Source organism: Nesoenas mayeri, assembly GCF_963082525.1.
Source record: "Nesoenas mayeri genome assembly, chromosome: 1".
Taxonomy (NCBI): domain Eukaryota; kingdom Metazoa; phylum Chordata; class Aves; order Columbiformes; family Columbidae; genus Nesoenas; species Nesoenas mayeri.
In genome coordinates, this window is record NC_137541.1 from 42186955 (window position 1) to 42206912 (window position 19958).

Genomic DNA, 19958 nt, shown 5'->3' on the forward strand with positions numbered 1-19958 from the left:
TACAGCCTCTGTGAGGCTTCAGGCTTCTTATTCATTGCTTTTTTGTTTGTTTGGTTTAGGTTTTTGTTGTTGTTTGTTTGGTTTTGTGTCGTGCAGGAAGCACACCCACCTTTCTCTCTCTAGCCCCATCTTCTGCCTTGCTCAGAGGTTCTATAAATGGTGTGAAGGAATTTCAAGCAATGCCAACCACAGTCTTTTTGGTGTTTTTGTTGTTTTTTTTGTGTTTTTGTGTTTTGTTTGCTTGTTTGTTTGTGTTTTGTTTTGTTTTTTGTTTTTTTAATTCATAGGAATTGGAGATAGGAGAATCTTGCTAGCTCATCCATTCTCACATTCTAGCCCAGCCCAGTTCCTGCAAGATTCTTGCCTACAGTACATTTTTCAGTGCATTATCCAGTCTGGATGTATATGATTTAACCAATGGACAAGCATCACTTCCCATGAGAGACTGTTCCACAGACAACTACTTTTCACTGTTTAGAAGATGTTTCTGGAGTTTTCATTCTGCTTGACCTAATTTCTCTAAACTCTGCCTGTGGTAACACTCTAGCCAAATGTTCTCCTTTCTTTCTTGCTTACCCTATTCAGGTGATGGCAAATAATTCTTGTTTAGTCAAGCTGTTCAGCCACAATGCTTAATACTTAGTTGTAAAGCTCAGCAATTATAATCCTTGGCTACCTGGGAAAGACTGATGTTGAGATTAGCATGTAAATGGGTGCTCAGAACACAGAAGACAGTTGCTAGTAGCGCTGCCTCTTTATTATAATAGTCACTTGACACATCTCATCACAAGGTCTGGCTTTGGTTGCTTTTCACTTTGCCAAACTTGGAGACAACATTCTCTAGCTCATGTCTGCTTCAGTTGTTTTGTTGGTTTCTTTCTGGTTTTGTTTTTAATTTCAGTCAAAACCACTTATCTGTTTCTGAGAACAAGGCTGGCAGGAGAATATTCTGTTTATTCACATTAAAAAAAATATTGGCGGCTTCTTTTTAGAAAACATCCTCTGAGTAGTGTCTTGCTTTAAAATAAATCACTTTTATTTTTGTCAGGAATATGTCTTTTGCCATCTATGACAAAGTCCTCCCCTGACTTTGGCTAAATAATGAGTCTTTGAGTAATTGCAGCTCAAGCCTGCTCAGAAAAAAGTAATGGGGGCCAGGAAGGGCAGTCATTTGTTATTTTTTTTTTATTTGTGGGCCTGATGGAAATAATAGAGCATGATTTTGTGATTAGGGCCCAGGATACAATGCACTTGCAAAAAGGGCCCTGGCTGTGGCTCCACAGTCGCCTCGCCTCTGGCCCAGGATGGTGTCTCCGCTCCTGGACCCCTCCTGCCCACGGTCAGGGCCATCCTGGGGAAGGGATGTCCCCCGCTTCACGCATGAGGCCAGGGTTGCCCAGGCAAGTGGAAACCTGGATGTAAGGAAATAGAGAGGCATGGAGAGAGGAGGAGGGGAGAAAACAAAACAAACAAAAACAAGCAACAGCAAAAACAACAACAAAAACCCCACACAAAAACAGCAGAAGAGAGGGAGACGCCCAAGTTCTCTGTCATCAGTCTCCAAAATATTTCTCGTTTTGGTTTCCACTGACTGGGGCCCTCCCTTCCCCAGGGACATGTAGGAAAGCCCGGGTGCCCCGCACACACATGCTTTGTCTGCTCCCAGCACTGCCTGCTCCCTCTGGGCCTCCAAGGCATGAAGATGGGGGTCCACACTTGTGTCACTGCTGCCCTGTCCCAACCTGTCCCCTCCCCGGTGCTAAGGCAACCCCACTGTGCTGCCCACCACGGTGTGCAGGGACACAGGAGGCATGGACACCCAGCATGGCACTTGCCAGCAGGACCACCTGTGAAGCCACAATTCCAAAATCATAGAATCATAGCATAGTTTCGGTTGGAAGGGACCCTCAAAGATTATCTAGTCCAACCTTCCTGCAATGAGCAGGGACGTTTTCAACTAGATCAGGTTGCTCAGAGCCCCATCCAGCCTGGCCTTGAATGTCTCCAGGGATGGGTCGTCTACCACCTCTCTGGGCAAAATGCCATGAAGGAGGGGAAAGGGATTTGAAATCCTCATTACATCTCAGAATAAAAGTAGATGCCCTCAATCCTGGCTAATTATGAGGACATCCAGAAAGATAAAAGGTGCAATTAAAATATTTAGCACCATTGTTTTCAAAGCACTCACTGTAACATAACCCTTTTGCACAGAGCTTTTAAGAAAACCGGTTTTATTATTCCCTTTAGACCAGCATATTAGACTTTGATTCCTCTGACCTGTGATAACTACTGTATCTGGCCTGTCAAGGAAGCCAGCCTGAGAAACTCTCTTCTGCCTTTTGGCCACTCCGGTTGCTGTACCTCTTGCCATGCTGCCTCTTTATTCATGAATTCTTCCCCTCCCAGTTTTCTCTCCCTCATTTTTTCATTTTGTGCCAAAGCAAGGAGTTTTTAATAGCTAAAGAACGAAAACACCTCCCACACCTCACCTCAAAAAAGCTAACTCTCTCTCTTACTCACTCCTTTTGATTTGCAAACCTCTCCTGCTAGCTTAGAGTCTTCCTTTGAAGCACCAGTTCCTCAAATACTAGTGTGTGAGTATAACTTCAGTAAACCATGTAGCTCCAATGGCCTCAAGGGGACAATTCGCATGAGTAAATAATACAGACCTGGGATGGAGACCATGGCATTTAGCAGAGATGGAAAAGCTTTCTGTTGGATGTTGTGATTTGGTTGGAATCAAGATATTGCAAGAGAATATAGTGATTTCAATCCAGGATGGAGATGTTTCTGCCCTGTAGAAAATTTTAACAGTAGACTTGAAGGTCTTTAGGGTGCCTCAGACGCATCAATGCAGATGGATTGACTAGTTAATCTTTGGAGGCTTCCTCTAGCTCTGCTTATTCTGATTCACCATAGTGAAATGGAGAAAAAGATAAATTGAAGCAAAGAACAATTGCTTTGAGTTACTCATTTCCATACATGAAACCAAGGTGCAGTGTGATTCAACTGTATTGTTTCAATTATTTTTGTGTTAAAACCAACATTACACATTTCTTTGACTCCAAGATCATCGGCATATGTGATGTACTTTTTGCACAGAATTATTTTAGATCCTCAAGTTCTGTCATTATGAAATCAGAGTGTCTCTTTCCCGCTGGCTTCGTGCTGATTCCAACATCAACAGGGATCAGCTGTGGTGTAGGTTTGTGTCTGTGGGAATGACTACAAAGACCCAACCTTATAGTGTAGGGAAACGAGCTATTTTTTGAACTATTAGTCCAGCCATGGCAGTGTGAATTTCAAAACAGCTTACTCTACTCCCTTTCTAGACTGAGATTTGTACCCTACATTGTGCTCCATATTGCTGGAGCGAAATTGTTAGCAACACCCAATTAAAGCAAGCACTGAATGTTTACTCCCCATCACTGCCATTGCTTTGACTGCAGTGTAAATGCACCGCTAATGACTTGGCACATGGGAGGGGAAAATTACGTATCAGAGCCAAGTACAGAATCAGGAATTTGGGCCATCAGCCAGCTTGTTAGATCGCACTGTGTGCCTCTAATGAAATGCATTGATTTGCGACTCTTACAATAACATTTTTAGGAAATCATTTCATCGGCTATTTATTTGCTTATTGGAGCAGCCTGATGAGGTTGAAAACTAAAGTAGACACTGTGCTTACAAATCAGGAGCAAAATTTTAAGAATGAGGTCAATTCACCATTAAAATAATTTTTCTAAGGATGCGATGGGCTTTCCATCATATTCTGTTGCACGGCCAGTACTAGTTATTTGTATAAAATATATGCTAAAGGTGCAGCAGGAGCTCTGTATATCACTAGAAATTATTGTCTGAAGTTCTTTGGGTTCTATTACACCAGAGGTGAGACTATATTGCTGTAATGATCCCTCCTGATGATGAAAAAATCCCATGAGCTTGTGACAGCCATTGAATTTGAGTGTTTATGATTCTGTGGAGTAACAGACTGAGATCTCATAAGTGGTAGATTTAAAACTGGCAACAATTTTCATAAAGGGGACTACCAAATTACAAGACATATTCTGCAGAAGTGGACGCCCTGCCAATCCTGCGGCAGCTGATATAATGCACTGTGATGAATTAGCAAGCTCAGAAAGAATTAACCCATCAATAAAATGACAGATTTGGTACACTTCAAAGCATCTGGTCAGATCTCATGGAATTTCTTGCCTGCTACATGTTCAGTCAGAGAGAAAGAAATAGTGGGAGAGCCCATGATCACCTTGTAGTATTTCACTGAATGCTTCAGAAGAGCAGGTGGGGATAAGGTAAGCCTTTTTCTACTTGGGGATTCATATGGACTCTTTCCTAGACTGACTCCTCTTTAATATCCTTATAGATTTATATAAAAATTTTCTTCTTCTTGTCTGCTTACAGTTTATTGTTGGCTAAATTTCATATATGACCTTTTTCTTTTTTTTTTCTGTATGCCAGGTGAACACATCCTAGAGTTGCTAGAGTTTAAGTATTCTGTGAAGAGCAATCTCCCTTAAGTAGTCTTATGTTGCCTATCTAGAAATTGAGGCATTTAGAATCTCTAGTGATCCTCAAAGTCTGTGTTGCTGCATTTGACTTTTTTTTTAAATTTCATGTCTGCTTTCTATGGGTTTTTTTGAATGGTTCTTAGCCATAAACATTAGAAAACACCCAGCCAAGTAAGTCTTCTTCTGAGAAAAAGAAAAAAAGAAAAAAGAGAAAAAAAATATGAGAAAAAAGAGAAAAAGTATGAGAAAAATAAAGTAGCTGGGTCCAAACAAGCTTCTTTGTTCATCTTTAAGATACACTTGATTATTCCAATTCAATCCTTATTTCTGTTATGCCACGGACTTGATGTCTAGCAATGTAAGCTGTTCATGTTTAAAAACAGAATTCACCTTTAAATGTACTTAGACTAGAAAAAATATGCCTGGTGAGGTCATTTGCAGATCAAGAGTTAATGCATCATGCAAACAGCTAAATAAAGGTTACAATCTGAGTGGAATTATTCAGAGCTCAGGGAGAAATCTGGCATTTGCAGTCTGTCACTGAGTTTGAGAAGTCTGGCTCTCTTGGTGTCCCTGCCGCCCGGAGACACCCTGCTTTCTGTGTGGCAGCAAGGAAGGGACAGCGGCACTGGATGGTCTTCCTGTAAAACCAGCAAAAAACAGGAGCACTGGGAAGTGTCATGTGCAAGGAATGTGTGGAATGAGGGGTGAGTATGAGCCCATCTTCATCCAGGTTTCACAGAGTGACATTATGGGTGTAAATAGCTGCTCTCCCTCCCCTCTTTTTCTTCTTCAGGACAGCTGAGGAGTCACTGTCGGGACGGTATATGATTCCCAATACCCCTGGGTAGGAAGCTGCATGGAGGGCTGTGAAGAGCTGTGTGTCTCTTGAGACCTGTTGGTTAATATTGCAATCTTTGGGCCCTATCTGGTAAGGGCTTCTCGCCCTTGTTTTCCACCAACCTCCTTGGGAGTTGAGGATGCCTCTTTGGGGCAGGATACACCCTATTTCGTGTGATACAGCTAGGATGAAAATGCATCACTTGTAAATGCCCAGGCTTTTGTAGAGTTGTCAGTGTCCATAGAGGTGCTGTGTTAAGATTGTGGTTTGCATTTCATTTCCTTGTTTTGTTTCTATAAGCCAAGCACTGGGATGATTGCACAGGAAATCAACTGCTATGGGCATTCACTTCAATGGGCAAACTTTAAACGAGTCACCAGGGACTGGCTGCTGCTGAGTTCAAAGAGAAAGAAACATCCAAAACCTCTAGCCAAGCCAAGTTATTGTGGGAAAGGTCAGATACAAAAAGGAGAAAACTGGAAGGCACAGGAAGGTTCAAGACAGATACCGCTTGTTTTTTCTGTCCATAATTGATCAGAATAAGGCAAGATTGGAATGGGGATTAAAAAAAAAAAAAAGGGAAGTTTGTTGAAAATCAGGAAACGTGCTCTAGTGTATATGTTCCATGAGGTGTGTGCAATAATCTGGGGATGGAAACAAGCTGAGAAAGTTAATATGGTACTTGATGAAATACTGGAAAAGTGTATTAGAAACAATAGTTCTGTGCAGGGAAGAAGGTGGAGCAAATGCCATGCTAAGCTCCCCCATTTATTCCTTTATTTTTCCTTTCCGCAATGATTTCAGGAGTCTTCCCAGGCTCAGATAACTCAAAGATAACTCAAAACCCCACATCCCCAGATCGGGGAGTGGGGGAAACATAAAAGGAAGGAATAGAAGCCTAAACTTGGGTGTTGCTTTCCTCCAAACATATGTGAGCAGCAGAGACTCCCAAAAAGAAGACTAGAGAAGATTGCCATCTTCTGGAAGGATAAATGTCTGCCATTATTCAGAATACTAAATCTGTTATATGTATGTTTTTGAAACTATTTCTGAAAAAATTATTTCAAAATCTAAATCCTTAGCAATATAAATCTAATTCAGCCTCACTTCATCAATATATATGCGGTGATCCCAGCTTTAGAAACTGACATAGCATGCTGGATTTTAATGAGACTCTCATCAAGCTTAAAATTAGGAACATGTTAACTTTAAGGATTATCAGTAAGAGATGGACTTTATCTATTCTTGAGCCTGGAAAACAGGCTTTTTTTACTGAGCATTTAGAAGCCAAACTTAAGGTATCCAGATGCAGAGAGACTGAACAATGAAAAAAAAAAAATCACTCTCCTTTTAAACAGCATCATCTGTTATTCTACCTCTTTCAGTAAACTGAGTATATCTGTGTCAAACAGAATCTTTTTATTAATCAAAAAACCTGCAGACAGTCCATGAGGCACACAAACATTTAGCATTACTTTCAGTTAGCCAGCCTTAGAAATGATTATCTATATTAGAGGAGCTTATGCAGTGAGTAGGATTAAAATAACTGCGGAGCTACTGACCATTCTGCTTGGGGCAGGAAGGGTCAGGAGCCGGTGATGGCACATTCCACATAAGGCACAGTGAACCTACCAGATCCGTCCGTGCTGTGCAGGGGCTGTCACAGGATGTGTGTCACTCAGAGCTGTCCCCACATCTGCCTTCCAGCTTCAGGCTCTGGTGTTGGAGGTGGTGGATGAGAGCAAATGAACCACTGGTGTCCTCTGTCCCAGCAGAGCAGCAGGCAGGCATGCAGGGAACCTGACTTGCTCCTTCCCATGCTGGTGGGAGTCTTACCCACTTGGCACTGGGCAGAGCCTTTGTGGGGAAAATGGGCTTAGCATCTTTGGGATGCTCCTCTCCCTTGTGCTTTGATTCAATGTGGTGTAGGTCCATGCCCTCCAGAGACAGTTTATTCTCATGAGCAGTGATGCCATTCTCACTTTTCACTGTTCTGATACCAAAAAAGGTATATTGACACTGTCAGGTGTTGTGGGAGCCTTGAAACTTTCAGGACAAGAGCTCAGAGGGAACTTCATAGAATCATAGAATCACTTTGGTTGGAAGAGACCCTTAAGATCACTGAGTCCAATCATTAACGTAACACTATCACTAAACCATGTCCCTAAGAACCTCATCTATGCATCTTTTAAACACCTCCAGGGATGGTGACTCAACCACTTCCCTGGGCAGCCTGTACTAGTGCTTCCCAACCCTTTCCATGAAGAAATTTTTCTCAATATCCAATCTAAACCTCCTCTGGTGCAACTTGAGACTATTTCTTCTCATCCTATCACTTGCTACTTTGGAGAAGAGACCAACACCCTCCATGGTACAACCTCCTTTCAGGTTAGCAATAAGGTCTTCCCTGAGCTTCCATTTCTCCAGACTTCACTTTGAGTGAGTGTGAATCTTTCTGTCTCTCCTTACTAGCTTCCCAAATTCATCCAATGTGAAACTTCTGGGAATTGGGATTCCTGCTGAACTTTGCACCTTGGTAAAAGCTGACACTACAAGGGACCCTGAAAATCTTCCTCATGCTCCCACCTTTTGAGCATTGGACTTCTTTGACTTGTCACTGTTTCATACACCTCCATCATGGTGGTGATGCCGTGGTTCCAGTCTACCACTCTGCAGTGCTTCTGCTAAGGGGCTCCTTTTGTCATTAAAATCTCCAGCACCCGTGGATTGAGGTCTTTTTAGGGCCTGAAATCCTCAGTTCTCAGAACAGATTCAGTTGCATAAATTTTCCTCTCCCCATTTTTTTCTTCTCCCCTTTCTACGACTGTTGGGTCTGGCCAGAAAGATACCCCAGGGCTGTGGGTACTTGTCTTCTTTGCCATTCTGCTGAGACTGTGTGCAGGGTGAGAAGTGACCTGACACCAAGGGTGCTGGTAGTGTCTGAGGTAAGGTCATTCATTCCCTGAAGTGCTGGCCAGAGAGCTACCAGCTCGCTCCATACAAGCTCCCAAACAGGCACCGTATGGAGATGGTTGGGATCTGTCTGTGTTTTAAGGAAACTTTCTGCTCAGTCAATACAGGTCACCACTTCTGCACTTAATCCTGGCCTGTGGCACCAATCACTTCCCATATAATCTCCCAGAACAGCTGTGCTGTGATTGCATTGTGGATTACAAAATGACCATTTTCCATAAAACAGCTGCTGGCTGGAGGGATAGCATTTAATAATCACTAGAGATGGGGGGGTGAGGGAGGAGGGAGGGAGACAAAGGAGAGAGAGAGAGAGAGGGTTTGAAGCAATTTGGTTTCTTGGAGTATCTAGAGATGAGCAAAACAGCAGACAAAGCCTAAGTCCCATTTCTGCATTGCTCCTCCAAATTAACAGGACTTCAAGGACTTGCTGCCAAGGTAAATTCAACTCTTCTTTTGGGGCTATCAGTGATTGTCAGTAAGTGCTTGCCTTTTATGGATGGAAACTTTTCTGACAATGTTCTCATGAAGGAGTAGCTCAGATTTGCTTCTCATTCCCCATGTCCTCTGCATCCCTGATTCAGTTCCTTCTTCTGACTCACTTGTTTCTTGTATTTTTTTTTGCCTTTTTCCTTATCACTTGTTCTGAAATTATATGGCCTTTCAACTACTATCATAAATCAACTGAAGAGAATATTTTTCCCACTACTGAAGATTCAAATTTAAAAAAATGATTTTTGTCAATATTATGAGTGGAAAGATTTTCTCTTAAAAAAAAAAGCATGAGCAAACTGAAACAGAATGACAGAAAATCTTATAATCAAGCATTGATGAAAAACTGAAAAACTTTGTGTGCTGAAGGTTTCTGTTTTTAGGTGAAATATCATGTTTTTGAGGAGAGCAATTTTATCTACAGGGTGTTTGAAAAAGATGGACCCAACCTGAAATCACTGTATCTCTGCAACTGTAAACAAATCATGAATGAAACTCTTCCCACTTGAAAGGGTGGGGCATAGAGTTTCAAAGGATTACTAAAGGTAACTCATTAAACCCTTTGTAAGAAATATGCTACTTTGAGACTGGATCCATCCTTTTCAAACACCTTGTATAATTTTCTTTTCAGTCATAAGCCAGATTTTCCACTGAAAAAATTTCAGTGAGGAGTTGGCCACCAACCTTAGGCCGAAACCTTCGTATAATTAAGTGTTCCTAGTACGTATCTGCTCTATGAAAATGGTGATATCCAACATGCTTCAGCTCATGAAGTCATTAGTTATGATATCACTAACATTTTACCATCTCCAGGGTGCAGCATCTCCATTGCTGAAAGAAATGCTCTGGTGAAAAGACAAGAAAAGCCAGAGCATGAAATAATGCAGGGATTTTTCGGGACCTGGTATTTTCTTGCCTTCAATGAGGATATTTTGGATCAGGCATGCTTTTCTCACTGTGAGGAGGTGCTAATGATGTCCTGCTTTCCAAGAGGAACTTCAGCACATTATTGACCACAATTTCGAGCTTGCTGGTTAGCAGAACAAATGCTTCTAACTGCACAACTTTTAGCTGCAGTGCAGTCACAAACAATGCAAAGCTTAGTCTCATATAATTTATTTATAGTAGTGTCCACAGTATGCAGGGCCTTTGTCACACCTTGAACATTGTGTGAGTCAACCAGTTATGTGAAGAGGACTGGCAGCAGGCAATATCTGTACAAAGCGAATCTATCCATGGGCAAATAGATTTTGACAGTCATAAATAGGAAAGGGTGGGAGTATCTGGATGAAGTTGTGCCAAACATAGGGAGTGCCATGTGGGAAGAGGCATGCGTTGATTATATGTAAGTTGATGTGTGGGTAGATGACATCTAATCAATCCACGGAGCAGTAAGTTGGGTTTCTCAAAAGTCAGTGCAGGGTTTTGCAGGAACCATAAAATCTTAAGCTTCCTTGTGGGTGAGAAAGACCGCAGGACCCTGGTACACAAACTGCCTTCTGAATTACTTTTTCCAATGAGATGAAACTGAGAAGAGTGTTTGTGACAATGTTTGCTCTAAAAAAAAGACCTTTGGCACTTTGTTTGAGAGCAGAGACACTGTCATCCTATCGCCCTACCAAATTTCTGAATGTGCAGAGCAGTGCTTGCTCAGGTGGAGGGACTGCTCTGAGGCTTGTTCTCAAGCTGCCAGGTCTGGATACCTGGGTGTCCCTCCTGTGCAGGTCGCCTCTTTGATGTATGGCCTTCAGTGATCTGGGAGCATTTTGCTACCTTTCCCCACTGTGAAATCAATACAGTTGCTATCTCCCTAGGTACAGTCATGAACTTCTTGAAAGAGTGTTTTGGGATACTCGGCAGCAAGTACATTTAGTTGGACAGAGTATTCATCAGGACCCATCTAAAGGCAACAAATGGTATTTGGGGAAGTTGGTCAACAGTTTTTCCCTACCACTTCTGAGATGGAGTGAATATGATGTCCTTCTCATTTTGCTCATGTGCTCACACACCCTGATGCACTCAGCCACACTGTGTCTACTGGGTCACCGGTACAGATGTTCAGTGTACTTTGAAATGGTTGAAGCTGACCTATTGCTCTACCACCCTGGCTTTCAGGAAATGTTTCTTCCATGCTGGGTGAACTGCTGGGATATTGTGAGGAGGGCAGAGCACTCATAAACCCTCCCCACAGGTGCACGCTGGGAAGACCTGGGATTCGTAAGGCTAGGTAGGACAAGCAGCTGGTGTGATAGTCCCTCCTGTTTGTGTATTGTAGATGGAGCTGCTGAAGGGATTGCCATGGCGCCGTGCTTTCCTGGCTGTCATCCTGAACCTGCTGGCTCTCACCCTCTCCACCACTGCCTTGCTTGGCAGCTACTGGTGCACCGGGACCCAGAAAGTGCCCAAGCCTTTGTGTGGGAAGAGCAAAGCCACCAAGTGCATCGGTGTCCCCATGCCCCCTGATGCAGAGGGTAGCAATGTTTCATCCCAGGAGGTGGTGCACTACAGCTGGGAGACCGGGGATGACCGCTTTGCCTTCAGATACTTCCACACCGGGATGTGGCTTTCCTGTGAAGAGAGCATGGAAGGGCCAGGTAGCATCTTGTCCAGGCAACCACAACTTCTGCCCTTATATTTACTCCCCAGGAGTCTGGAAATGAAAGGCAGGAGGCTGACAACACTTGGGAGAACTTCATTTTCTTAGATGGCATAAGGCCTGTGCACTGCTGTGGTCATTATATTTCTGTCCTTCATTAGCATGTTTACAGAGGGGGACAAGGGAGAATGGTTGTCTCTGGTGTGCCCTTTGGCCTGGAGTGGGGGCTGTGAAGTGCAAGAGGTGGTAGTGGTGGCAGTGACTTTTTGATAGCATCATTTGCCCTGATGTAAACTGGGGTGAGCCTCCTTTCCCTTTCCTCATATCTCCACTCCTACACACAGCTTACTTTATGTTCTCCAGGGCACATTTGTACATGTCCCCTCAGAAACATAAGCGGTGTGATTTTATGCAATGCTGTCAATTTAATCATCACTATGAGGACTGCAATAGTTGGTGTTCTCCTTAAATTACCAAACTGAGCAGTTCTGTGAATTGAACGGGGACTGGGCTTTTCTTAAAAAAAAACCAAAAAAAAACCCCAAAAAACAGAGAAGTACAGCCTTATAGATACAGAAAACCTGGAAGATCTGAATCCAGAAGAACTAAAGAGTTTCCTTCTCTGGAGATATTCCAAACCTGCCTAGATGCAGGTCCTGTGCAACCTGCTCTAGGTGAACCGGCTTTAGTAGGTGGGCTGGAGTAGGTGATCTCCAGAGGTCAGCTCCAACCCCGGCCATTCCGTGATTCTGTAAAGCTCAGAGGCAAATTGACCTGAGGATTAGACCTGCAGTATTGTAATTTTTTCAGTTGTTTTTGTGATATTGTAACAGGTTTCATTTGTGGTTTTTGACCATGTGGGACTGGCACTGCAAACCCTAGAGTGCCAGGGACCAGTCGCACAACCTGTACTAGACACCTTTGGTGCCTTACTTTACCCTTGAGCTGCTCCCATCCAGCCCTGCTGAAGTCCTGCTGAAAGCTGTGCCACACCAGCACAGGTGGATACTCTGCAGCACACAGATGCTCTTTACAGCCTGGCACACACATCAAGGATCAGAACTGACCCAGAAGGTGGCCAACAGGGAGATTTATATGTAAAGATACAGTGATGAAAGTTGCTTTCATCAGGCTCATTCCCCTGAGCCCACCATCCTTCCTTCAGCTCTCCCCCAGCACTAACATCTCACTTTCTTTAACTAAGCCGCCATTCTAGTGTAGCGTTTCTCATTTCCTTATCTGTTGCTGTCAGAGTCTGAAAATAAAGAACTGGTGAATAAAAGCAGACAGAAGGGGGGTGGGAGCAGGAGTGAATGTGCTTGAAATTCTCATATCCTAATGAGAGTGCTGCTTCATTATGATCATTTCCAGACGTGCTGTGGAAGGACGTGTTTATTTGGGACTGCTTTGGGTAGGGGTGTGTTTCCATGGTGCTTGTGGGAATGGGACTGCATCCCTTGACAGCTTTCTCTGAAAGACTTGTCTGGTCACCAGGCAGTCCTGGAATAACCTTGAGGACTGAAGGAATATAAAGAGTGCGTTACATCTGGATCGCAGCAGAGCATGGGGTAGAGCACATAGCCTTAGTCCACTGTTTCCTATAAATTGAGTGCAACCCAACCACTGCTGTGGGTCTTTGAAGCAAGAGACAATAACAAACAATAAGGAGCTACCATAAGAAAAAGGGGTTTGAGTTGAGCTGGATAAAGGATTTCATTATTGAGGCTAATCTCAAAATCAGTTTAGATGAGCCATTACTGAATAACCTCATTAAAGGTGAAGTAGCAAACCACAAGTTAATGAGGACTGCAGATGGCACTAAACTGGGTAGCATCCTGAGAGCTGTGGATGACGGAAGTAATACAGGAGATTGGGAGAGATTAGAACTGGGGATAGAAATTAAGAAAATGAGATTCTTACATGAAGAACAGCAGGCTGATACTTCTGGGAGAAAACACTGTGCCAAGGAGAGGAGAGGACCCTCAAATGCCGTAATGCAGTATGCAGTAAGAGAGACTTGCAGATAATAATGATGGACCCTCAGCTGAGACAATAGTTTGCATCTGGCCAATATAAAAAGCCAAAGCAAATAGGAACACCATTTGTCCAAATAGCATGCCTAAAATGTGAGGACAGAAGACCATATTTCTGTGTGATTCTCTGCCTCTTAAGAGGGACTCAACATCTCTGACATGCGGCATTTCACTTGGGAAGATTTTTTTTATTGTTGTTTTCTTTGGGAAGCAGTGCTAGAACTGCTCTGCTGAGGGTGGAGTGAGTGGGAATTCACATCCCCAGCAGAAGCCAGTGGGTCTGCAGTCTGTTATAAGCTACATCTTTAATAGGGGTGACCAACAGTAATGTTGTGAACAAGTAGCAACAGATTTTTATATTCACCAGAGGCTTGTGGGATTTACAAATTGCTGAAGGTTTTTTGTTGTTGTTGTTTTTGTTTTTGTTTTTTTCTGTAAAGACCACTTCTAGTTTTCCAGGCAGACATTGCCTTCTCCTGCCTTGCACCAGTGAAGGTCTGGAAAGATGGTCAGAAAGAGAGTAGAGGTGAAAAGATCTAATGGGTAGACTCAGGGATGACGAGCTATGCAGAACTAATACCTTTGGTTTTATGTTTCAGAAGAGAAATGCCGTAGCTTTATTGAGCTTTCACCACCAGCAGAGAGAGGTAAGAGCAAATCCCCATACCTCACTGTAGCTGCCCAGTGTATCTCCTTGGAATGGAAGACCTGCAACACTTCACCTGTGTGAGGACACCAGAGTGGCTCTCCAAAGAGCTAGGCATGAAATCCTGGCTTCATGGTTGCTAAAAGAGCCAAGATTTCCTCCAAAATGTTTGCCTAAACCACTTTCATCTGTGAGGTCAGTGCTGGAAACCTCAGACCCTCTCCCATATGAAGTGGGATTTGTCTCATATACTAAGTTGCCCAGTCTGAGCTTGTCATCTTGCTGTAGTCAGTGGGAAGGGGATAGATGTCATCTGAGGACAGTCCCTCCCATGTATGCTACATGTTGACCCGGGGCTTCAGTTTTGGGGTCTAATGTGGTGACTCTGGATGCTGAATCACCTCTTACTTTGTGGTAAGTGATCAGGACATCTGAAAGGTACACTTTCAGGGTGAAGTCCTTGCCTCATCAATGTAAAACTTCATTTGGGTTGGAGAGCTCACCCCTCCTGTCATTGTCACGTTTCAAATTGTGCTGGGGTTATCTTCAGCATACTTGGATGTATGTGTACATATGCAATGGAGATTTTACTTACTGAAAGCTTTTCAACTGGTGTGGGCTTGATAAGTATTGCCTGAGGTGGGAGCTGGAGGCAAATCATTTCAGAGGATGTTCATATGTGAAGGGAAAGGTCTGGGATAAGGAACATGTGTCAGTGTTTAAGACATGAGAGCAAGGGCTGGAACAGATACTGGGCAATCGCAAAAGCCAGCAGGGAGATGAGTAATTTGGGGGAGCTCATCTTCTTTTCATGCCTTGTTTCCCCCATTTTAAAAACACCAGTAAACTCCTGACCTGCTTTTATAAACTGATGTACATTCCCAGATGAGGGGTCCAGTGCAGCGGCATCGCTCTGCAGATTAACCTCGGTCATTCTTGGCACAACAGCAGGGTAGAAAAGCCTCCCCTGCTCATTCTTTTGGGAAATAGTCTTCACACAATTAAAATACTGCTGGTGTTACAAGACCATTTTGAAGTCCACTTTGTCATGAAATGAATTACTTAACTGTATTTACTGAATAACTCTTGCATTTACCATAAAATTCTCACTTCACAGGGAGTAGCAACACATTTTCCTGCTTTCTTACCTTGTGCTTCATTCCCTGCCCAGGCTTCTGCCTCTTTTGCTTCCAATGTCTTATTTATAGACTGTTTTACTAAGAAAGGAGGTTTATGCAACCAATTATGTGTCTTTGTAAATCTTTCTGTCTGTCCCCCTTCACACTCTTCCTACTGCTCCTTGTCTAATTGCAGCCCAACACTGGTAGAAAGGCCATGTCCTGTGAGACATTGAGCTCCTACAAATTAATTGGAAGATCACTGTGAGCTTAAGCATGACACTTATAGTGACACTGTGGTCTTAACAGCTCTATCACCTGCTTTTGCCCCTTCCTGCACATGGCATCATCTTAAAATGACCTTGGCCTCCAGTGCAGCCATCATTACATAGTTGAGCCAGCACTAGAGAAGGTCGTGTGGCTACTCATTGCAAGCTGGGCTGGGTGTGTGCAGAGCAGCTCCACGTTACATAGGCAGCATTACAAGTCCAGATAACATGGTGTATGTGGTGAGCCTGATCTCACAGGGAAAGTGATGCAGAGAGCTCTGTGCATGTGTGCTGCCTGCAGCCTCCAGGACACTTTTGTCAGTGACCTCTAATGAAATATTGTTCCTGATGATGCTGCAGCAAGCAAGCCAGATCCTTTAAGCAGGGAATGCAGCTCATCATTTCCTGCTAAAGAGCTGGGTGACTCTATGGCATTAATGATGTTGAGTAGTCAAGTCAATGCCACATTAATGAGGATTTTCTTCATGCTCCTTTTCCCCAGTTGAATGTCTCTTCCATGGCCATTAATACTTGCTAACAGTAGTGTTCACAGTGCTGCTTCATTTGGCAGATTAACATTTCTTCATCAGTGAATCCTGTGCTGTTCCACAGCCCAGCATTGCAGAATGACTTATTCTCTTCCAAGTCCTATTGCACAGTAAACTCAGATGAGGACTGTGGTGTCACAGTCCCACTGATAATCCTGGTATGAAAGTACTTGTGCTCTGCTCAAGCAGTAGGGTGAGTGGTGAATGTTACTTCACTAGCTGGATATCCACCTGAAGGAATATAGTTTTGTTTTAATTGGGGTTTCTGTAAGAAATACAAGCCTGCAAACGGGATAACCTGGATTCCAGAGGCCAGGTCCTAGTCATTGCCACAGGATGCTCCATATTGTTTTTTTTCTTAACCAGTTAAGTTCCAGGTTAAAAGTCATTTGTTTCTACTGTTGTGTTTAGAAACCTACTGTGAAGGTCACTACACAAACAGGAAAGAACACTCTCACATCCAGCTCAGATGTGTTCATAACCAACCTATGAACACTAGATCATGTGCTCAATAGCTTTCACCCTGCTTTTTGCCCACGGTGTCTTCCTTGCTATTTATGAACAATGCTGCCTTGTTTACAAACAGCTGGTTTAGTTCCTCTCAGCTTTCCCAGTGCCAGACCAGCCAAGACATCTTCTGTGATGGACTTTCTGTCCCCTTCAGCATCCTTTAAGCCCTTGCTCAAAAGTTGGGGGGATTGCTGTTGGGTGTTCGTTATTTCCCTTCTTTCCAAAGGATGTCCTTCCATGGTTGGGTTGGGAAGTGGAAGTATTCTCCCTTGAATAAGCCCTCCTGTATTGATGTGAGGAGTTTCTGGTTCCTGGCAGGAATCCTGTGGCTGTCACTGGGATCAGAGATGCTGTACATTAGCTTGCTGCTCATCAGCTTCATCCTCCTGATGTCGGAAATGCTCCATACCGGCAATCCCGTCTGTGGGTTGAAGCTCAATGCCTTCGCTGCTGTCTCCTCGGTGCTGTCAGGTAAGTGTGTTTCTGCAGATCTGGAATCACAGCAGCAGGAGAGCCTCCTCTTCCACATAAAGCAAAAATATGCAGCTCTGGTTCCCACTGTAAATTCCTTGCTTTCTTGTCTTCTTGTGTCAGGTCTCCTTGGGATGGTGGCACACATGATGTACTCTCAAGTCTTCCAGGCAACAGTTAATCTGGGACCAGAGGACTGGCGACCGCACTCATGGGACTATGGCTGGGCGTACTAGTACGTGAGCTCTGAAGCCATCTTCACCTCCCCAGCTCTTTGAGTTTCATTCATGCTACACCCTGCTGAAACCCACCTCCTCCCTTCTTGACCTTCCGTGTTTCCAAAGACAGGTGTACTATGGTTTTCCTACTGCTAATCTCCTGTCTTTGCCTCATCCCCTGCTTTAACAAATAGTGGCTGAGTTACTTAAATGAGTAGCTACCAAGGACTGGCAAAACAATGGGGTCATACCTAAACAAGTGCCTGCTGACTAATCACGTTTGCCCAATGCTGGTTTGCCCTGTTCGATCTCAGCCATTCCCTGTGTGCAGAGGCCAGTGTCACACCTGCGATGATGTTCTCAAACACACCTTGTTTTTCTGCAGTTTAAATAAGTTGCATGCTGGTTTGGCACCTTCGCTAACCAAATCCAAAGGACATATTCCTGAAGCACCATACCTAGACACGTGCTTAAAGATGTGGACACTGTAATAGGAAGAGCAGCTGCAAAAAGCAGGTGGCTCAGGGTTCCTTTTTCTAAAGGCTAAAGGAGCCATCTGCAGCTGTTATGCCACAACTGACTTGAAAAACAGATGGCTGAGCTTTGCAAGTGCTCATGGAAAGTGAAGGCTCAAATTGTAATGCTGTACTGATGGTGACCACACTGATTCTTAAGACTTAAACACTTCAGTGTCACGTGCCAGCTGCGGACATCAAATGTCAGCACGGTTGCCTGGTTATGCTCAAGTAGACATGCCTCGTGTCCATGAAGACACTGAGCAGCCCTGCAATACAGACCTTGGTTCCAAGCTGTGCAGTTACAGACTTTCCTGCTGCCCTTTTTCTTTTCCCTGCATCCCTCGCTTTCCTGTGTCAAGGATGACCAGTGTTCACCCCACCAATCTAAGCAGCATCCTGTGGTGGGATAACCCCTAAGAACTGTAATGTTATGAGCCGTAGTATTTCTAGTTCATGTCCATGCCCAACAGCTTCTGCCTGGCAAATCAGGGTACATCACGCTGCATGCAGGTCAATTCCTTACCCTACTTGGCTTCTCACAGCATGTGCTATTCTTGTGTCTCTTCTGCAGCATGGCCTGGGCCTCTTTCACCTGCTGCATGGCCTCTGCTGTCACCACTCTCAACACCTACACCAAGACAGTGCTGGAGTTCAAAAGGACCCACATCAAGGGCTACAACGGGAGCTTCAAGGATCAGCCTCAGCATCACCAGTGCTTCATACAGCAGCAAATAAGCAGCTACTATGAGCCCCACAACAAGCCCCTCCATTCAGTCTCTGAAGGAATCGACTTCTACTCTGAGCTGCAGCAGAGAGTGCTACAGCGAGAACCAGAGCTGGAACTGGATGAGGTCTTGGGACACACGATCGGGGAGGAGCGCTGTTAGGGATGAGTGCGCAGGGACAGAGCAGTGGGGTTTGGGAGGCACAAGAGCTCTGAACCAAACAGTAGCACCACTGTTAGCAAGTTCTTGAGGAACTTCTTTCCTCTAATGCTTGGGAAGTGAGAAGGTGGGCACAGGGCCAGAACAAAAGCAGTGCCAACAGTAGCAGGGTGGGTCCTCCGTGACTGCAGTTTGACAGGTGTCCTCAGCTGGGAAGGGTAAAACTGGAAGGACATGTTGCTGGTGCCAGGTGCACCCAAGGTCTGTCAGAGCTGAGGTAAATGTCTTAATCCCACCAGTATTGCACCTGGGAATAAACAGAAAGCACCATCCGGCTGGCAAATTGCTGTGCTGGGCCTCTTTGAGTGGTGTCACATTGACCTTCCAGCAACCCTCTGGGTTCAGTGCTATGGTGAATGGCATTGTTGCTCATATTGATTGGCTGTAATCCCCTCTGAATACCTTATTTTTTTCTCATTTCCAGGCCCAACCTCCTCTTCTCTCTGCCTCCAGATTAAAAGTGCTGCTGCAGCAGGAATGGGGGGTTGCTTTCAGACATATCTCTCATCTTTTCTATCTGTAATGATTCCCACATACTCCCTTCTTGCTTTTTCCCCCAAAACTGCCCATTCTGAGGTACTTCTTGTCTGTCTCTTTCTACTGTGCTTCTCCACAATCTTTAAGAATCCTTGGCTTGGCTTTTGCTTATTTTGTTCCTCTTTATCTGTCCCCTTCTCCCCATTGTAAAAATATCACAAACAATCCCCAAATCAAGCAAACTCATAATCTCTCAAAGGTGAAACAATGGTTCACATGACACACTGATGCTGTACACAGTATTTATTTGCTCCATTGCAGTTCACAGTTCAAATACATTTTTCCAACAATATACAGATAGACTCTTCATTCACAGTGGGGATGTGTCTGTGTGTGGGCAGGGTGAATTCACATTATGGAGGAGCTAACGTCACTGAACCTGAATATCAGTTCTCTCAGGAAGAACCTCAGGAGAATAACTACTTCACGTAACAGCCACTTCACCTTTCCCAGCAAGGTGGTGGCTAGACAGGGGGGAAGGGGCACTCCTGTTTAATCCTCATATGTTACTGGTCCTCACACTTTCAATCCCTATTATGCAGCTGTATTAACTGACTATATATTATAAACACTAAACCCTGCCTAGAGGAAAATGCCAGGCCTAGAGCCATTGCTACAGTTGTGCTAATATATACACAGCTATTTACACAAAAATACCATTGAACAGATACAAATTGTTCACAGGCTCTGACATTAAGAGAGCAGGGCCCAAAGACCA

The 19958-nt window shown here is 44.0% G+C and overlaps 1 protein-coding gene across 1 annotated transcript; it reads left to right on the forward strand.

The window, feature by feature from the left end:
- Window positions 1-10950: 10950 nt before the first annotated feature.
- Window positions 10951-18646, forward strand: GSG1 (germ cell associated 1; the record flags this gene model as incomplete). Its single annotated transcript, XM_080363599.1, has 6 exons — window positions 10951-10968; window positions 11108-11426; window positions 14061-14108; window positions 16871-17023; window positions 17147-17258; window positions 18331-18646. The coding sequence occupies 6 exons, from the start codon at window positions 10951-10953 to the stop codon at window positions 18644-18646; spliced, it is 966 nt and encodes a 321-aa protein (XP_080219725.1).
- Between the last annotated feature and the right edge of the window lie 1312 nt (window positions 18647-19958).